At 48.5% G+C, this 16,550-nt stretch overlaps 1 protein-coding gene across 14 annotated transcripts in view; it reads left to right on the forward strand.

Annotated features, from left to right (window-relative positions):
* Positions 1-16,550, forward strand: part of PTPRT (protein tyrosine phosphatase receptor type T) — a 970,716-nt gene that overhangs the window by 359,797 nt on the left and 594,369 nt on the right. For all 14 annotated transcript variants that reach the window (XM_073236577.1, XM_073236581.1, XM_073236583.1 and 11 more), the window contains exon 6: positions 595-769. In XM_073236577.1, the coding sequence (XP_073092678.1) occupies positions 595-769 (175 nt within the window). The remainder of the gene's footprint in view (positions 1-594; positions 770-16,550) is intronic.

Below are 16,550 nucleotides of genomic sequence, written 5' to 3' on the forward strand. Positions count from 1 at the left end.
ACTTACTAGAGATGGTGATGAGGTGAACCTGGGTTTTTAAGGCAGAGGGACACTCCCAGGGAGACAGGAGGTTCCAGAGAGAAGAAAGAGCAGGTGCCAAAGAGGCACGAGGTATTGAAAAGCTCCATTCGTACACTACCCATGGGACAGATTGGGCCCTGTGGGCACGGGGGGCTCAAGAGCCTGTGAGTGGGATACCCGGGGCACCAGCTGTGTGCTGATTCTTATCACTCCATGGGCTATTTTCACTAACCTGCCAGAGTCAGCCTTTGGGAAAACCTTGTGGGTTCTGCTTATGAGATGAAGGGAAGTGGGAGAAAGGTTAAAGAGCTGAGTGCCAACCTCAAGTGCAGGCTGAGCAAGAAGGTGTTGATAAGGGGCCTGTGCCCTCTCTTTTTACCACCAGTCATCTGCCTTCTTGAATCAGCTCACTAGCAAAGTTTATTCTTGAATCAAATCACTTGCCAAAACCAGCCATGGAAACTCCTCATTATGGAAAGTTGTGGACCTCCATGGGGACCCTCTGTGCTGGGGGTCACTCAGAAGCATATGATGATATGATATCTCCTCTCCCTCCCTTCCCCTGTTCTGCAGCAATGGAACGGCAGGGATACTGCCCTCATGGTCACCCGCGTGGTCAACCACAGGCGCTTCTCGGCCACGGTCAGCGTGGCCGACACTGCCCAGCGGAGTGTGAGCAAGTACCGCTGTGTGATCCGCTCCGATGGTGGCTCCGGTGTGTCCAACTACGCTGAGCTGATTGTGAAAGGTGAGTGCCACCGGCGTGTGCCCACCCCCATGTGCAGGTCCCTGGGCTCTGTCCTTGAGAGGGTGGAGGAGCTGAGGCATCTGCTGCTCCTTCTCCCAAAAAGCAGAATGAGACGTGATTTCCAATCCCCCACAACCACACCCGCCAGAGAGGGGAGAGGTTACCGTAGAATATACGACTGAATTGCCATTCACAGTTGAACCTTACATACAGAGTCCGTATGGGAAAGCCTGTGATATATGGAGCATAGAAGACATCTCCAAATTTGGCTTTATTTTGCATTTAAAGTTAGAATGAGCCAGTGTCCTTATATTTGGTGGCCTTCTGTTGCAAGTACAATTGTTTCTGAGGACCTTTTTTAATTGAAACCTCTATGCAATGGCAATATTTTGGAAGGACTTTTGAAATAAATAATCCCCCCACCCCACTGACCTTCATTCACGTCTCATGCTTCCGGTTCTTGTTCACCTGGAGGCATCATTCACAGGCTTTCCATTAAAATAGGCACATCGCTTTTCTTTCTGTTTCTTTCAAGGAGCTGGATATCCCATTATTTTTGAAAGTCTGTTCAATCTTTGTTATAATTTTTAATGGTTGTATACTATTTCATCAAATGAATCATCCTATGTTTTAAAATCTCCCTGTTTATAGTCATGTAGGTAATTCCAGGTGTTTCTGTTTTTGTTTGATCTTTCCTTTGCACAACAATTAACACCTCCATGGAGTTCTTTTGAAGAGAACATTTTTATTCTATTGAACCAGATTGTTTCCTTGGATAAATTCCCTAGTGGTAGAGTTGGTGGGCCAAAGAATATGAGCATCTCTATGGGATTTTCTTTGTGTTGCAGTATTGCTTTTACAGAAAATGTTTTGACAGTTTACACTGGAAAATAGCAGCGTATGGATGTACTCATTTTCCAATGTTATGTTCACCGATTTAAATTTTAATATAGCATAATTTAGTGAAAGAAATAATGAAGCTATTCATCTTACGCTAGCTGTAGAATGATACCTGGTGTGTCTGAAAGTGAAAACATTGATCAGCTCCCGGAAGGCTCTTGAGTTGATTTCCTTGGTCAATGCTTGGGTTGGTATGAAACCCTTGACCTTGATTGGCTGGCCCCTATGTAACTGGTAGCATGGCCTGGACCAGGTAGGGATTGTAGTCTGGGATTCTCTCTCCTGGGCTGTGTTGACTCTAAGATGTATATTTGCATGGCTGACCATTTGTTATTACTTAGGTCTGAGCTTGAGTATCGTCATGTCATCTTCTCCATAAGAACTTCCCCACCTCCCCTTCTGGTGGCCACTTTCTGTCACATTATCTTGTCCATTTTCTTACTAGCACTCAGCAGCTTCAAAACTATATTTTCCCTTTATTTGTTTACTTGGTGATTTTCCATTTTCTGTGAAAAGAGGAGCCTCTTCTATTTGGTTCATGGCTCCCAATAAGTCCCCCAAGCTCAGCGGAGGGACTGGCCCAAGTACTGCGCTCTCCAACTTGTATGAAATCACTGTGTCTGATTTTCTTGACCTGTGCTGTCAGTCATTCCATAAGGCTCAACCTTAAAATATTTGTTGAATGATCGATGAATGAGTGGCTTATCAGTCTCAGCAGGAATTCATTTCATCACCATAATGCCATGAACACTGCAGCTGAAGGTCAACAGATGAAGCACTCACGAACAAAGCCGCTAACAGAAAAAAAAATCATCCAATTAGTTTACACTGATTGCCATTCCTATATAAAAGAAACCATCGTTTTGATCACATTAGGCTCATATCTTTGCTCTTTCTGGTGCCATACGATTGATTTGTGTGACGCAGTGGCCTTTTTAGGTCCTGAATGAATATGTAACTTCCAAGCTGTCCCGTCTGGAATGCTCATTAGGCCTCTTTTATGGTGGCTTCCTGCACTGGAATGGAAGCCCCGGGAGAGAAGGGACTGTGTTTCTCGCACTCTCCACTGTCTGGCCAGCACTTTGCATGTACCTGGCACAAAACTGGTAATGAGAGAGTAGGGTGAACCACTATGGGGTCCGCTGTAGCACCCTGAACTTTTCACACCCAGACAAACAGAGCCAGGAAATGCTGGGTTTATTCTCACCTCATGTCCCCAGTTGTGGAGGAGGAAGTGTGAGAAGCCCAATCTAGAGGCCTCGGGTCAGGATGTGATTTCCATGGTGAAGCAGCCCTGCCGTGGGAGGTGGCCAGGTTTGCCGGGAGAGAGGGATCCTCTGCAGGCTGGCATACCAGGCCGGACGTCAGCCTCGAGGGAGCGGTGCCCACCCAGGCCTGCTGGTGTGATGCAGGAGCCGCCCCTGCTCTGAATCCTCTCACCCACAGCCCTGGCTGCTCCCTGGGGACGACGCTCTGGGTGGCCTCTTAGGGGTTTCCTTCATGGGGACCAATGGCCGGTTGGCACTTCCTGCAACTTGGTCCCTTTTTATTATACTTTGATGAACCCTTTACTGGGCTATCACTTTTTGTACCCATTTTTTCCCCCTATTGCATTTTTTCCCCTTTTTACTACGTTCAGCCAGCAGTGAGCTAGAAGCTGGGCCCCTTGAATATAGAAGTCCCTTCACATATGTGATCTCATTTAGCCCTAATTGTGGCTCTGCATGCACTTTGTTTTTATTTTAACTCATTTTCTGGCTAGGAGGACAGACACAGGCCAGGTCGAAAAACAGCGAGCAGTCCTGAGGGGCAGAGCTGGGGTCTAGCCTGGGCCTGGCTCACACTATTTTCGCCACACCTGGAGGGCCTGGTGTGATGTCATGATTATTAGTGTGAAAAGAATCCAGACAGCAGGCAAGGCTCCTGACAGGCGTCCCTGGACCTGTCACTGGCTTGCCCTTCTAGCTCATGCTGCCCCCTCTGCTGGGCCGCACCTCTCTGGAATGGAGTTCTAACTTCCAGGTTCCTGGAGAAATGGGTTTGGCTCCCTCACTGTGCCTGCTTGCCCTGCCCCCAACCCCTACCCCCTCACCCCTAACACATACCTAAAGAGCTAGTGGTGCCCAAGCCAAACATGAAAATGAAAGGCAGGGGACACTCAGCAGCAGCAGCAGATGGAGGAAGGCTGTCACCTGCAGTGTGTGGCCAGGACTCCACCTGAAGGCCGCAAATGGAGCATTTGAGGGCAGGTGTCTTAGGAAGAAGGATTCACTTACCCCTTAAAGGCCCTTGCCATGGCTGAGCTGAGAAGCATAAGGACTTCAGTACTTTGCACTTGTAAAGTACTTACACTTGTAAACAAAACAAAATTTTCTTCCTTCTCTCTTCCAGGGAAGAGAGAAAGTCTGAGAAACAAAACAAAACAAAACAAAGCAAAAATATTCTCAAGGGCTAAATGCTCTCCTTGGGGATGAGGCTCTTCCCTGGATTGAATTTCCTCTTCCTGTTTTGCACATCACATGGATGGTGTGGGCAGAGGGCAGGGGGCTGACCCTGGGGTGTCATAGGAAAGAAACCACCCCTGGGCAGCTTTTTTACCCCCAGATTTCCTTCTTTTAATTCCAGTGCAGGGACAAGAAAGAACTCTGGAGCCAGGAGGCCTGGTTTTGAATCCTGGCCCCATGACATTCCAGCTCCATGACCTTGAACATCAACTTCCCCCGGCTTCTTCTGGCTCACCTGGCAGTGAGGACACAGCGTTACCTCCCTCAGAGGGTGTGTGTCCTGGGGATTAAGGGGGACAATGGGTGCAGGCGTTCTTCGATCAGTGCCTGGACCACTGCTCCATAGTGTTTGTTCAGTAAAATGAGTAACTTGCTGATGTGGGTGGGATTTCCCAGGTGAGGCAGTGAAGGTGGTGAAGGGCTGGATGGGTGGGTTGGAACAGGACACCTGACCCAGGTGCCAATTTGATTGCTATCTATGTGGCCTTACAGAGATCATTGAAGGCTTCCTCTGCCGAGTGAATATGGGTGCTCTCTCCCATACAGTCATGTGTGTAAGGAAGGGGAGGGAAGAAATATGCACGTGGAGACGAACATGAGGGCTTTGGGAAATGTGGGTCCTCGGCTCCACGGTAGGTCAGCCTCCCCATACCTCCCCCCACCAAGGTGAGCCAGGAGGCTGAGGAAAGGGGAAGTTGCCGGTCCTGCTTCCAGGGCCCCCCTGCCTGATTCTAGCGCTTGGGCCAATATTGGTATTGAGAGGTCACAGGGTCCCTCTGATGCTTCAATGACAGGTGCTCTCACTGGGTCAAGCCCTGGGGGTCCAGGCTGGGTCCCTCTGTCCCTAAATAGGCATTCTGATGGGCTGGCTTGGGGCTCATATGCTATTCCACGACTGTGAGCATTGGGGCTTCAGAAGACACTGCCTAATTTGAATGTAGGTAATATCAAATTCTCATGGCACCACACAGATCAAAATGAAAGCAAATTGGAATTACTTAATTCTGAAGAGCTGTTTATTGAGTTGTGATAATGTGCCTGGCTATACATTAGATTACTCTGTAATTGAGGTTTCGCTCAATTGACAGTCCAGCCCCTTAACCTCCCTGTTCCAGACCAGTGCTCGTAAACATACTCATTCTCTCCCCGTTTCTGGGCTCCTACTGCCTTCAAATTCAAGGTGTTTTAACTTAGCCCAAGGATGTAGGTGTCTTCAACCAAAGTTAGGCAGATGTGGTCCTCCTAATGGAAATTTGCTAACATAAATTTATTGTTGGTAGTGATTTTTAAATCATCTTCCAACTCCATTTAACAACCCGCCATAGGCTCAGAACCCCTTATCAGCTGTCTGTGTGACTTCAGGCAAATCATGTGTTCACTCTGGGCCTCAGTTTCCCACCTCCGTTCAATGGGGGCTGAATATATCTAATTGGATCCTTACGAGAGGGAGCCAATATATGTACGGATCCCAGTACAAATTGGACACTAGTACAAAATGGTTATATTTCTATCAATAATCATAGTTTACTATTATCATGAAGACGTATTGCCCAAATACATTTTCTAGTTTCCCTTGTTCTGCATAAAGGAATGAGAACCTGTACTGTAGAAACTTAAATTTACTCATCTTACGGTCTCTCTCCTCTGAAACGGATTGAGGTCACCAAATGCAGCCCGTGGGTTGAAGTCTGTTGCAGAGGAGCTTTGCTTATGTTTCTTTCTCTCTCTCTCTTTTTTTTAAACATTTTGTTCCTGTATTTAAACAACTCTTGAAATCGTCCCAGGTTTGGTCACACAGAGCCTGCATGCTGGGGTGGCAGCAGGGGATCCGTGAGGCTGCTCTGTGCTGGGGCACACCTGGGTCCAACTGTTCCACGGCTGGCGTCTGTCCTCGCCTGGCCTGTTTTGCTCACATCTCTATTCTGAGTCCTGTAGGCATTTGGCTTAGATATGGCATGGCTGGAGGAGCTCACTCATTCCTGTGTTCATTTGTCTAATAGTTTACTGAGCCCCAACTACTCTTCAGGTACTGTGATAAGCTCACGGTCCAGTGGGAAGAATTGTGCAAACCTTTAGTGCCTGGTCAGGTAGTTTGTGTCAGGCACTGCCTGCACTATTTTACTAATCTGACCAATAACTCTATGATAAAGGTGCTTTAGCACCCCCTTTTACAAATGAGGGCTTAGAGGCTCAGCAAGGTTAAGTAACTTCCCCAAGGTTACACAGCTTGTAAGCAACAGAGATAGGATTGAATGCAGGCCTGCTTGTGCCTCAGACCACGCTCTTTCTGCTAAACCACATTTCTGACAAAATCCAATGTGGTAGGCTCTGTAGTAGGGTGTGAGTTGAGGAAATACAGAGGATGGAACAACAGATGCAATGGGGAAAGTCTCAGAAGGCTTCCCAGACTGATCCCATCCAGTCTGGGTCCTCGACTTGCAGGCTTATGAGCAGAGACAGGGTGGGTCATTGTTTTAAGACATGAGTGGGTAATGTGTTTGGGGCTAGAAATGTGGCCAGGGGGACATTTGCAAAATCTTTGCAGTGGGATAGGGTTGGAGCTTTATTCTGCAAATAAAGGGACCCCCGCATCCACGGTCCACGGATAGTAATACATACATACTCTTGAAGCTGGACCTCTGCAGCCATCTCTTCCTCTCTTCCCTGGTTCTGCCTGTGCCCAGGGAAAGCCATCATCACCCAGGTGGCTATGGTGAAAGGTGCAGCCTGTGTTTGGAAGAGGAGTGAAGATCCTACAAGATTGGGAGGCTCTAGGAGCAGACTCAGCAAGAGATTTATTTCGGATGCAGATAGTGAGAACAAGGAGAAAGGACGATCAATAAACGGGCGTTTTCAAGTAAGTGACCACTGTGGGCATCTGGAGCTCAGTCCTAGTGGGGAGCCTGGGTTTCAGTGTGGACTCCTAAGGCATATTGGTCCCTCCACCAGTCATTCATTGAAGGCTACTCGCCCAGGGTTGGTAATTTCGTGGCACTTCTGACTTGTTGCACAGGATAGAGGGGACCTCCTGGGGCTTTGGAGAAAGCCCACAGCCACTGAGGTTCAGATATGACAGTTGGAAGTTGACCTGCACTCACTGAAACAGTAAGGCCTGAGTTGTGGAAGTGGCACAAAATACCTTCCGCTACAGGGATCCTGCAGCATCTGCAGCCTTCCGACAGGACCGAGGCTGCCAGCCCCTGCCTCCTCAGTAAGGGTAGCCATGGAGGCAGTGGCATGCTAGGAGGAGAGGCAAAGCCCTTGGTCACTCTGGGCATTTGGCCTGGACAGCCACCAGCGTGCACAGAGGCTGCTGTCGGAAGTGGACTTGGAGCTTCCATTCCTGTTCTCCGCCAGCCCTCAGAGGCAAAGGGGAGCTGGGGGGTTGTATCACTCAGCAGTCAGAGAGCAGGCTTGAGGTACCAGAACTCGGACTGTAATCAGGCTTCTGCCCTGTAAACACCCCTCTAACTCTGTCCAGAGCCCACCACTCTCCACTATGCTGCTGTCAGCACCCTAGACCAGGGGCTGGCAAACCTTTCCTGTACAGGGCCTGAGAGTCAATATCTTCAGCTCTGAGGGTCACACAGGCTCTGTTGCAACTATTAAACCCTGCTGTTGTAGCAAAAGCAGCCATCGAAAATATGCAAATGAATGGGCGTGCCTGTGCGACAATAAAACTTTCCTTACAGAAACAGACAAGAGGGCTGGATTTGACCTCAGGGCCACAGTTTGTGAATCAGTGTGCAGGACCAACCCCCATTCTTTTCAGTTTGATGACTATGCTGGCTTTCTCCCTGCTCCACTCTGTGCCACCAAGGTCTGTTATCTATGCAGCAGTCTGAGTGATAGTTTGAAAAGAAGTTAAATCATGGCACTTCCTTGCTCAAAACCCTCCCATAGTTCCTATCACACTCACAGTAAAATCCAAACTTCTTAACATGGTCTCTAGATCTGGCTCTTCTCTGTCTCTTTGATTCCTGACCTCTTCCCCATATGTGTTCTTTCATTTTCTTCTCTTAGCTACATTGGCCCATTTTCTCTTCCTTGAATCAAACCAAGATAGTTCTGACCTCAGGACCTTTGCACTTGCTGTTCTCTCCTTGCCTGAAATGTTTTTCTTCTGGGTAATTATGTGGCAAATTTGTTTTATTCACCCTGGTCTCTGCTCAGACATCAACTACTCAGAGAGCTGCCCCTCGCCACCTTATCTAAAGCAGCACCCATCTCCACCTCTTGTAACTCTGTACCATTGTTCTAGGCTGTGGTTCTCTTCCCAGCACTGACCACTGCCTGCCTTTGTCTGGTACATCTGCATGTCACACAAGCTCTTGAAGGAAGCAGCTCTGTAGGTCATGCTTCCAGATGCACAACACCTAGGGCAGTACCTGGCATAGAGGAGGGTTCAGATGTTTGTTGTACCCAGCAGAGAGTTCTCAAATCCATGATTCACCAGCATGCAGTAGCATTTCAGACTCCTCATGATTCCTTCCTTTGCCAAGGGTCTCATTACTGTTTGAACTCTACGTTTTGTTCCTCTGAGCAAGTTCCATCTCCTTTATGGGCCCCTCATTTTTTTCTCCTTCCTTTAAGTACCGCTTTTCCTTTCTTCATTCTTTTCTTCCTCACTGTGGAAGCTGTAAGCTTTGCAATCCCTGCCTCCTTCCTGTGGCCTTCCTTTGTCCCGTGTTCACTGTAATTTCGGGGTTACACTTGACCTCCCATAGCCTTGCTGCTTATCCAGTCTGCCCTGTGGCCGTTCTGAGGGTCTCCTTGAAAATTTCTGGGCTGCCTTAAGTGCCTGTCAAGGCTCAGTGTGATGAATCTTCCCTGTTGCCCCAGAGTCCTGCCTCCTGGAGTATGCTGGCTTCAGACACTGACTACGTGTTTGACACATTTCCATGTCAGACTGACCCCTCTCCATGTCTGACCTTGGCTTTCCTGAAGATACTATGTCAGAGAACCTACAGCACCTACATCTTCTCTGCAGACTTCATGCTTTGTAGGAAAATATCCTGATGCTGGGGTTTTTATTTTTTGTCTGCAGTCTAAACTTTTATTAATGAGTGGCATCATCTTTATTTTTTTTTTAACCATGGCTGCTACTGGGGAGAACACATAGATTGGAAATCAGATGTCTTGGACTTAGATCCTGGTTGTACGTGTATTAGCTGTGTGAATTAGCAATGTCATTTCCTGACTTCCTAATCATAAAATGGAACAATAGTGCCAGGTCCCCTAGATTCGGTGGAGGATTCATGGACATGTTCATCTTTTGTAAACAAAGTACTGTCCATATGTTCATGCTTCTCTTCATCAATCTCCACTGTCCCTCTGTTTGCCAACTGCCCAGTCTTAGCCCCTGACTCTCTCATTCTTGGATAACATCACTGTTAGCTCTTCTTGGGAAGAGGAAAATGACAGATGGGAAGAAAGTGGGAAACTTAACTCAAACATATGTGTGTGGGGAGGAGGCAAACCAGGAGATATCTATGCATATTCTATTCTATACAGGCACAAAGACCAGCTTATTTTTAAAAAACATAAATGTGGATAAATAAAACCCGACAAGTATTGGTTTCCTTGAATTATTTTGACTACTTTATCAGCTGCATGCTAATGTGTTGCATTAACACTTTTAACACATTTGGAAATTAAATCAAATGGCAATTGCATTACTTCCTCATTCACTTGGTACATTACCCTCCTGTGTTCAACTGGAAGAATTATCTGAGGTATGGAATGAGCTGCAGGGTCTACAGTTAGCTAACATTTGTGGACCATTTATTTGCATCCTAGACACCGCACTGGATATTTCACATGAAATTCTGTTTAGTACTCACCTTCTCCTTAGAGTCTCGCTTGCCCAAGATCTGTGCTCTTTGCTCTGTATTCGAGACTTCTTTCTAACTCTCCTAATGCTAATTTTCCATAGTGTTCCATTCTGTGGCAGGTGTACGTGGAATATAGCTTCCGGGGACTTAAGTTTCAGGCTCAGGTAAACTCAGTTACACCATGGGCTCCAATATTTGGAAGGAACGCTGCAGTTCATTGCTTCTGCCCCCTCACTGGAGCCTAATTCACCTCTGAAACATTATAGCCTCTGCCTAGATCAGTTTTCCTTAAATGAGGGTGATTTTGTCCCTCAAAGGAAATCTGGCAATGTCTGCAGACATTTTTAATTGTCACACCTGGGAGGGAGAACCAGCATCTAGTGAGTGAAGACCAGGGGTGTCACTGAACTTCCTACAGTGCACAGCGTGGCCTCTGCAAAAAATGAGTGGTTGAACCTCATTGACCAGTTGTGCTGAGATTGAGACACCGTACCCTAGACCCCTCCCCATGGGTAGGTGTTCATCTGCGATTCTGTGGGCTTTGGCCAGGTGGGGCATGAGATGTGGGAGAAAGAAGGTAAAGCTAGTAATGTGGCTATGAGGGAGTGATTCAGCTTCTCTGAGCCCTGGTCTCTCCATCCAGAAAATTGACATTTGACTTCTTGTTTACTCTCACTTGTGGCTCTGGGCTTCTCCTCTTCCATTTTCCCACAAAATACCCATGAGAACCCAGTGAAAGGAAAATACAGACTAACTATCCACCGCTGGGAAAGCGAGAAACTCCACCTAACTCTCAGGTCAGTGAAGCTGTCACGTGTGCACCAAACATGTGAGCCTACCTTCCTCTTAATAGAGCTGTGATTCACAGGTAGCTGCCTAGCCTAGGACTACATTTCCCGGCCTGCCTTATTCTCAGTAGGACTGTGTGATTCGTTCCAGGCAAGGAGAGGTGAGCAGAAGTGCTGCATGCCCTTTCAGAGCTGAAATGTTTTAAAAAGTAGGCAGTCATTCTGTACATTCTCTCTTCACTGTTTGGATGGCTGGATGCAGACAACTCCATGGCCCAAGTGGCACAGTCAGAATACCAAACAATCCTGGTCCCTGAATCATCTTGTGGAGAAAAATTGCCTGCTAAGCAGTTCTGTTATTTAATAATAATTAACTGTTAGTTACTGTGTCGAGCTACCATGCCTAGGGGTTTATTTGTTATAGAAGTTAGCATTATACTAATTGATACAAGATAGGTCAAGAAAAATCACTAGCAGCCTCCCCAAGCTTAGCTTCCTCAACCAAGCCGCCTAGTCTGCCGCGAAAGAGATGAGAAGGTACCTCTTCCTCTTCTCACCGATACTGGACTCAAAGGTCCACCTGAAAGCTGCACGATTAATCCTTTTTTGTTAGGCATTGGTTTTTTAAAAGATCAGAAAATAAATTTCTCTCCTCAATCATTATTTATTGATGTAGAGTCAACAAATTCAGGAACAGCCATCAGGGTAGAAATTCTGTGTTTACATTAAGGAAAGGGGTTGGGCCTGGCCTTGGCTGTGGCCCAGGAAGCTCAGGAACTTCGGGAGCCCAGGAAGGGTCTGGCCAGATGTGACACGGGAGTTCAATTCAGAAGGGTGGGTCTCGCATTAGGAAAGAGTCTAAGGAATGGTGATTCCCCTGTCGGATGTTTCAAGGCTTGGGACACCAGCCATGTGTGAGGCCACCTGAGAGCAGAATGGCAGGGCTGGGCGGGGGCGGGGGCTCTGGACCTAGGAGGCCCTGGTAGGTGAGGGAGGATGTCCGGGCGAGCAGTCTGAGTCAGTCTGGCTGACCACGGCAGCCGTCATTGAGCGCGGTTTGCACGTGCGCTCTTTAACCCACGTCAGTTTGCCTATCGCTAGAGCTCTAACTGGGGATGGGTGGAGAAACGAGGTAGAGTAAGGCATTTTGCATTTCAAAAGCAAACTCCACCAATTATTTAGAAATGATCCTTAGGAAGACATCTCGGCAACATATTTAAACATTTAAAAAACAAAGCTGGAGCAATAAGCGGCAGGAGGATGCCGAAAAGCAGTGTCTCAGCCGTTGTGGGGAGGAGTGGGTACCCAGAGAAGTCAGTGGGTTTCATTATGCCCGCATTGTTTTTAAACTCCACGCCGTGTCCCTGCCTCACATGCGCTGCCATCCCAATCCAGGGCCCTCAGAACTGGGGCTTAGGTGAGGTTTAGCTTGCTGCTAATCAGATTTGAAGGACCATTTCTCTGGGCCTCAACTTCCCAATATGTCACAAGAGAGGGCTGTGTTATACAGGTGGGTTTCAAACTTATTCCACCCTGAAACAATAGAATACCATCCTAAAGGAGTATAAAAGTCAAATGATGCAGCTCTGTGGAAGCATGAAGCTCCTAGAAGAGTATAAAATTTCTGTTTATTACCACCTGGGCAGGTGGATTTCTTGGCTTCTTTAAAGGTGTGTGTGTGTGTGTGTGTGTGTGTGTGTGTGTGTGTGTGTGCGCAGGTGGATTTCTTGGCTTCTTTAAAGGTGTGTGTGTGTGTGTGTGTGTGTGTGTGTGTGTGTGTGTGTTTTAATGCATACGATCATCATTTTTTGTGCTTTTCTGTACCCTGGTAGAGCATAGGGCTAGGGTTTGGCCTCTTTTAAATGAAATGTGCCTGCATCAGCTTGTCATCATTAATCAGTGTAGCAGCTTGGTTGCTTTATATGTGTATCCAGAGGCAGATGTGACTGCTCACAGCCCCGTGCATGGAGCTATTCCTTCCTGATGGAACACGGCCTGGTGGTGTGGAGCGGGCAGTTACTGGCAGAACTGCTCACCGTCTGCTCTCAGGGAGGGGAAAGCCTCCTGTTTGAGTAATCAGCAGCAAAGTGTGCTCTGTAGTTTGCTCTTCTTATTTCTCATGCACGTGAGTGAAGCACTGCTGGGTCCCTAGTGAGACAGGGCTGCAATTTGCTGCATCTCAGGGAGCAGCTGAAAATGCCCTTTCTCAAGGTAGGTGGGGAGGCTGTACTTGAGAAGCAGCCAGGTCTATGCTTGACTCCTCCCCCTGCCCATTTTTTTGCTGTTGAATTAAATTCTGCAAGTGACTGAGCCTCAGTTTCTCCATCTGTTAAAGGGGAAGAATGACATTACTTGCTTCCCATTTTCTAAGGCTCAGTGGAGTAAAGTGTGGAAATCCCAGCGTGTGGGACTGAGTTCATGCTAGCTGGCGAAGTTTGAAGATTCACATGACGATAGTATTTGTTCTCTGTGCCATTATTTTTTTCTCCTGTGTAGGCAGGAAGGTTACATTTCTCAGATTCCTACATTCAGGTGGGGCCCGAGGAATGTGTACCATATATACCCCTTCCAGGCCAGACCTATAAAAACCTCCCATCTTTTCCCCTCCTGTTGTGATATTGAGACCCCATGTTGAGGCAGGCGGCATCTCCAGAGAGAAGCCTGGGACCCTGAATGATTGTGGAGCTCAGCACACTGCCCCCCAAACCCCAATAACCTCATTGGTCTGTGATGTGAATGAGCAATAGCTGAACCCAGCATGACCCATCCACCTCATGCGAGGGGGCGGGGGCTCTGTCCACCTCCCCTTCCCTTCCGGCCTTGATGGCTTATGGCTCTCATTCTCTGGTTTCTACCTGTATAGAAGAAGACAGCCCGCGGACAGCACTGTGGGTCTGCTTGCATTTGTGGGAGCCATCAGAGGGGTTTGCCGAACTGGCCTCGGGACATGGGGAGCCAGCTGATCCTTTCTGCCTGCTGCCTTCTGGACCAGCTCCTCTGAAGGCTGAACCTTCCTTCAGGGCAGTGCTGCGGCAGGCTCATATGTATTCATCCCTGTGGCTTTTCTTTGGGGGCACTGAGCTGACCACCCTTCCCACCCTCATCTTTCTTTCCTGAGCTAACCTAATGCAGTCCATTAAGTGACCAAGAATGCGTGCAGGCCTAGGGACAAAGCGACTCTTTCAGGTATCTTTGCATGTCTCTGCTGAATCCTAGGTTCTGTTGATTTTATTCCTTGATTTCTGTGATAAGCAGAGATGAAGGAAATTGCAGGATACCCACCTCCTCGGCCTTGACCCATACCCAGAAGCTAGCTGAGTATGGACTTGGTCCTCTCGCCTGTGCCTAGGGCCCCACCTCTGTCTCCAGTCCCAAGCTACCGCCTTCCCCATCCTCTCTGATCCAACCCTGACTGTAGGACTCCTGGTTGGCATCAGTGGCTGCCCTGAAGACATTTCCAGAAGCCACAGAGCAGCAGCTCATAGGAACACCTAAAGTCATTGTATTTGCCCAAGAGGTTCCATGCCAGGTGGTCCGGGAGTGGAGCGAGAAGAGCTCCCCTAATTCCAAATCTGTCTGCAACTGGGATGCTGACTGAATTATTCTACCTTTTGAGATTTGGACAGAAAGAGCTCTTTTGCAAATTTTTGCATATTCCTAGGGACTCATGATCACTTGTGACTCTTTGGTTGCTATGTGTGCTGACTCTCAATGCCAATTACCTCTCCCTCCCTACAACTCCTCTCTGATCTATACCACCCAAATTTGGAATGTTGTCACTTTAATTTTTCTTCATTCTTTCCTGAATACACATACATGCATTCTTCATGGTGTAACTGACTTCCAAGGATTTAGGGGCAAGGGAAGGGGTTTACAGCACAGCAGTGCAGGTGGTCCCATATGGGCCATGAGTTGTGCCTGCTCTGGCCACCCTATCGGGAAGTACTTGGTGGCGGCTGCCTCTTTTGAAGGCTCTGGCCTTCCGCCACGTTCCCTGGCTCCTCCCTTATTCTGCTTCCCCAGAAGCTCTGAGGCAGAGCAGTCTGGTGGCAGGCAGTTGCCTTGGGGCCTGTTTGCGCAGCTCATTTGCCAGTTATTCCCCCCAGCTTTGGATTGATCCCCTCTGGCAGATGCACGGTTCTCCCCTTGCCTTTCTTTTGCATCTCAGAAGTGGGCCCCATTCCCCTGCCAGGGTGGATCCTATGCTTGCCTTGATCCTTGACACATACCTGGGTCTGGTGATCTCTGCAGGGCCCAGCCTTGGCCACCTTCATCCATCCCTTTCCTGCCAAACTATATGGTTATCTGCATAATTCCAGGGCAGGAAGTCACAGCTGCAGCTCCTCTGAATGTGTGCATAGAGGGGGAAGCTGCTGTCAGCCTGGACCCTCTAAGCAGGGAGGGCTGCAGTCTAAGTCTGAGCGGATCCAGCCCACGAGGAGATTGCTGGACGCATCCCCGGGATGCCCAGGCAGGAGCTGCCTCCACGGAGCTGCCCCCCAGGGCTCCAGTGCTGGCCCCGGGCTGCTCTGTCTCCTCTGCATTTCCTGTTCCTTGTGCCTCCTTGACATTATTCTCACACATACTCATGGGGAATGTTGGAGACAAGTCAGGGGATTGGCTACTCCCGATCCACACCTTCTATTAGACCCGCCTCAAAGGTAAGAGGTTACTTCTCTCTGTGTCTGGGCATCTGCCCCAGGAAGGGATCACCCCTACCTGAGTTGGTAGCCAGTCCTGCACCAGCCATTCTGCCCAGTGGCATGTGGAAGGGCCCTGGAGGAGTCGTGGGCCCAAGTTTGTGGCCAGCGGGGCAGAATATGCGGAGCCAGGCTCTCCAGGAAGATGCAGAGTAGGCAGGGCCCATCCCATGAATGGTGACTCTGGGCAGGCATGAATCAGGGGGCACAGGACGACTGGGCTTTCTACCGTGGCGAGGGAGGGGTCAGCATGTGAGGAGTAGGGCTGCCTGCTGGCTGTGGTCTGAGGTCTGGGTCCTCTACTTTCAGGCTTAAATAGCAATGGTGCACTTCACCTTGTTTTGTCTTAATGAATTTCACATGGATGCAAGGCCATTTTAGGACCAGATGTGTTCAGAACTAAGTTATGTATCTATGTCTGTCCCTCTCAGAGGCCAATCTGTCTACCTCTGTGCCTTTGCTTCTGGATTCCTCTCCTTTCCACAGTGTGTGCCCTGCTTGCCCATTACCCTTTATTGCCACCTTGCAGAAGGTCACAGACAGGTACTCAGCACCTTCTGCCCTTCGCCCGTGCCCCCTGGGTAGGATATTTCTTCTTGGGAAACAGTCCCTCTCCCCTCACTGCCTTCCCCTCCTTCTCAGTCCCTTGGACTCCGACACTTTCCATCTCTCCTTTTCTTTACTTATTAAGGCTTGTCACATGCTGGTGTTCTGAGTGATATCAGCCTGTCCGCACCACTGGGATGGTTGACAGTGGCTCCCCTGATTCTGGTACCTGGGGTACAAGAGTGGGCTGCACAAAAGTGGGACATCACCAGCTTCCTGTGAGTTCCCGTGAGTCTTCTCTGATCAAGGACAGCCAGCAGTTAGTGTCATTTTGCTGTGTTAAACCAGCATTGAAATGTGTGCCTGATGGTGCTAGCTCCAGATGCCCCTATAATTGGTTGACTGTTTATTAAGCACCTCCTATCTCCCAGGACTTTTCTAGACACGAGGGATGTACCGAAGACCTGTATGGTGGGGGACAGGGCTTCTGCATACATTCTTGTGGGAGA

The sequence above is a fragment of the Manis javanica genome, chromosome 5 (assembly GCF_040802235.1).
Source record: "Manis javanica isolate MJ-LG chromosome 5, MJ_LKY, whole genome shotgun sequence".
NCBI classification, from domain to species: Eukaryota; Metazoa; Chordata; class Mammalia; order Pholidota; family Manidae; genus Manis; species Manis javanica.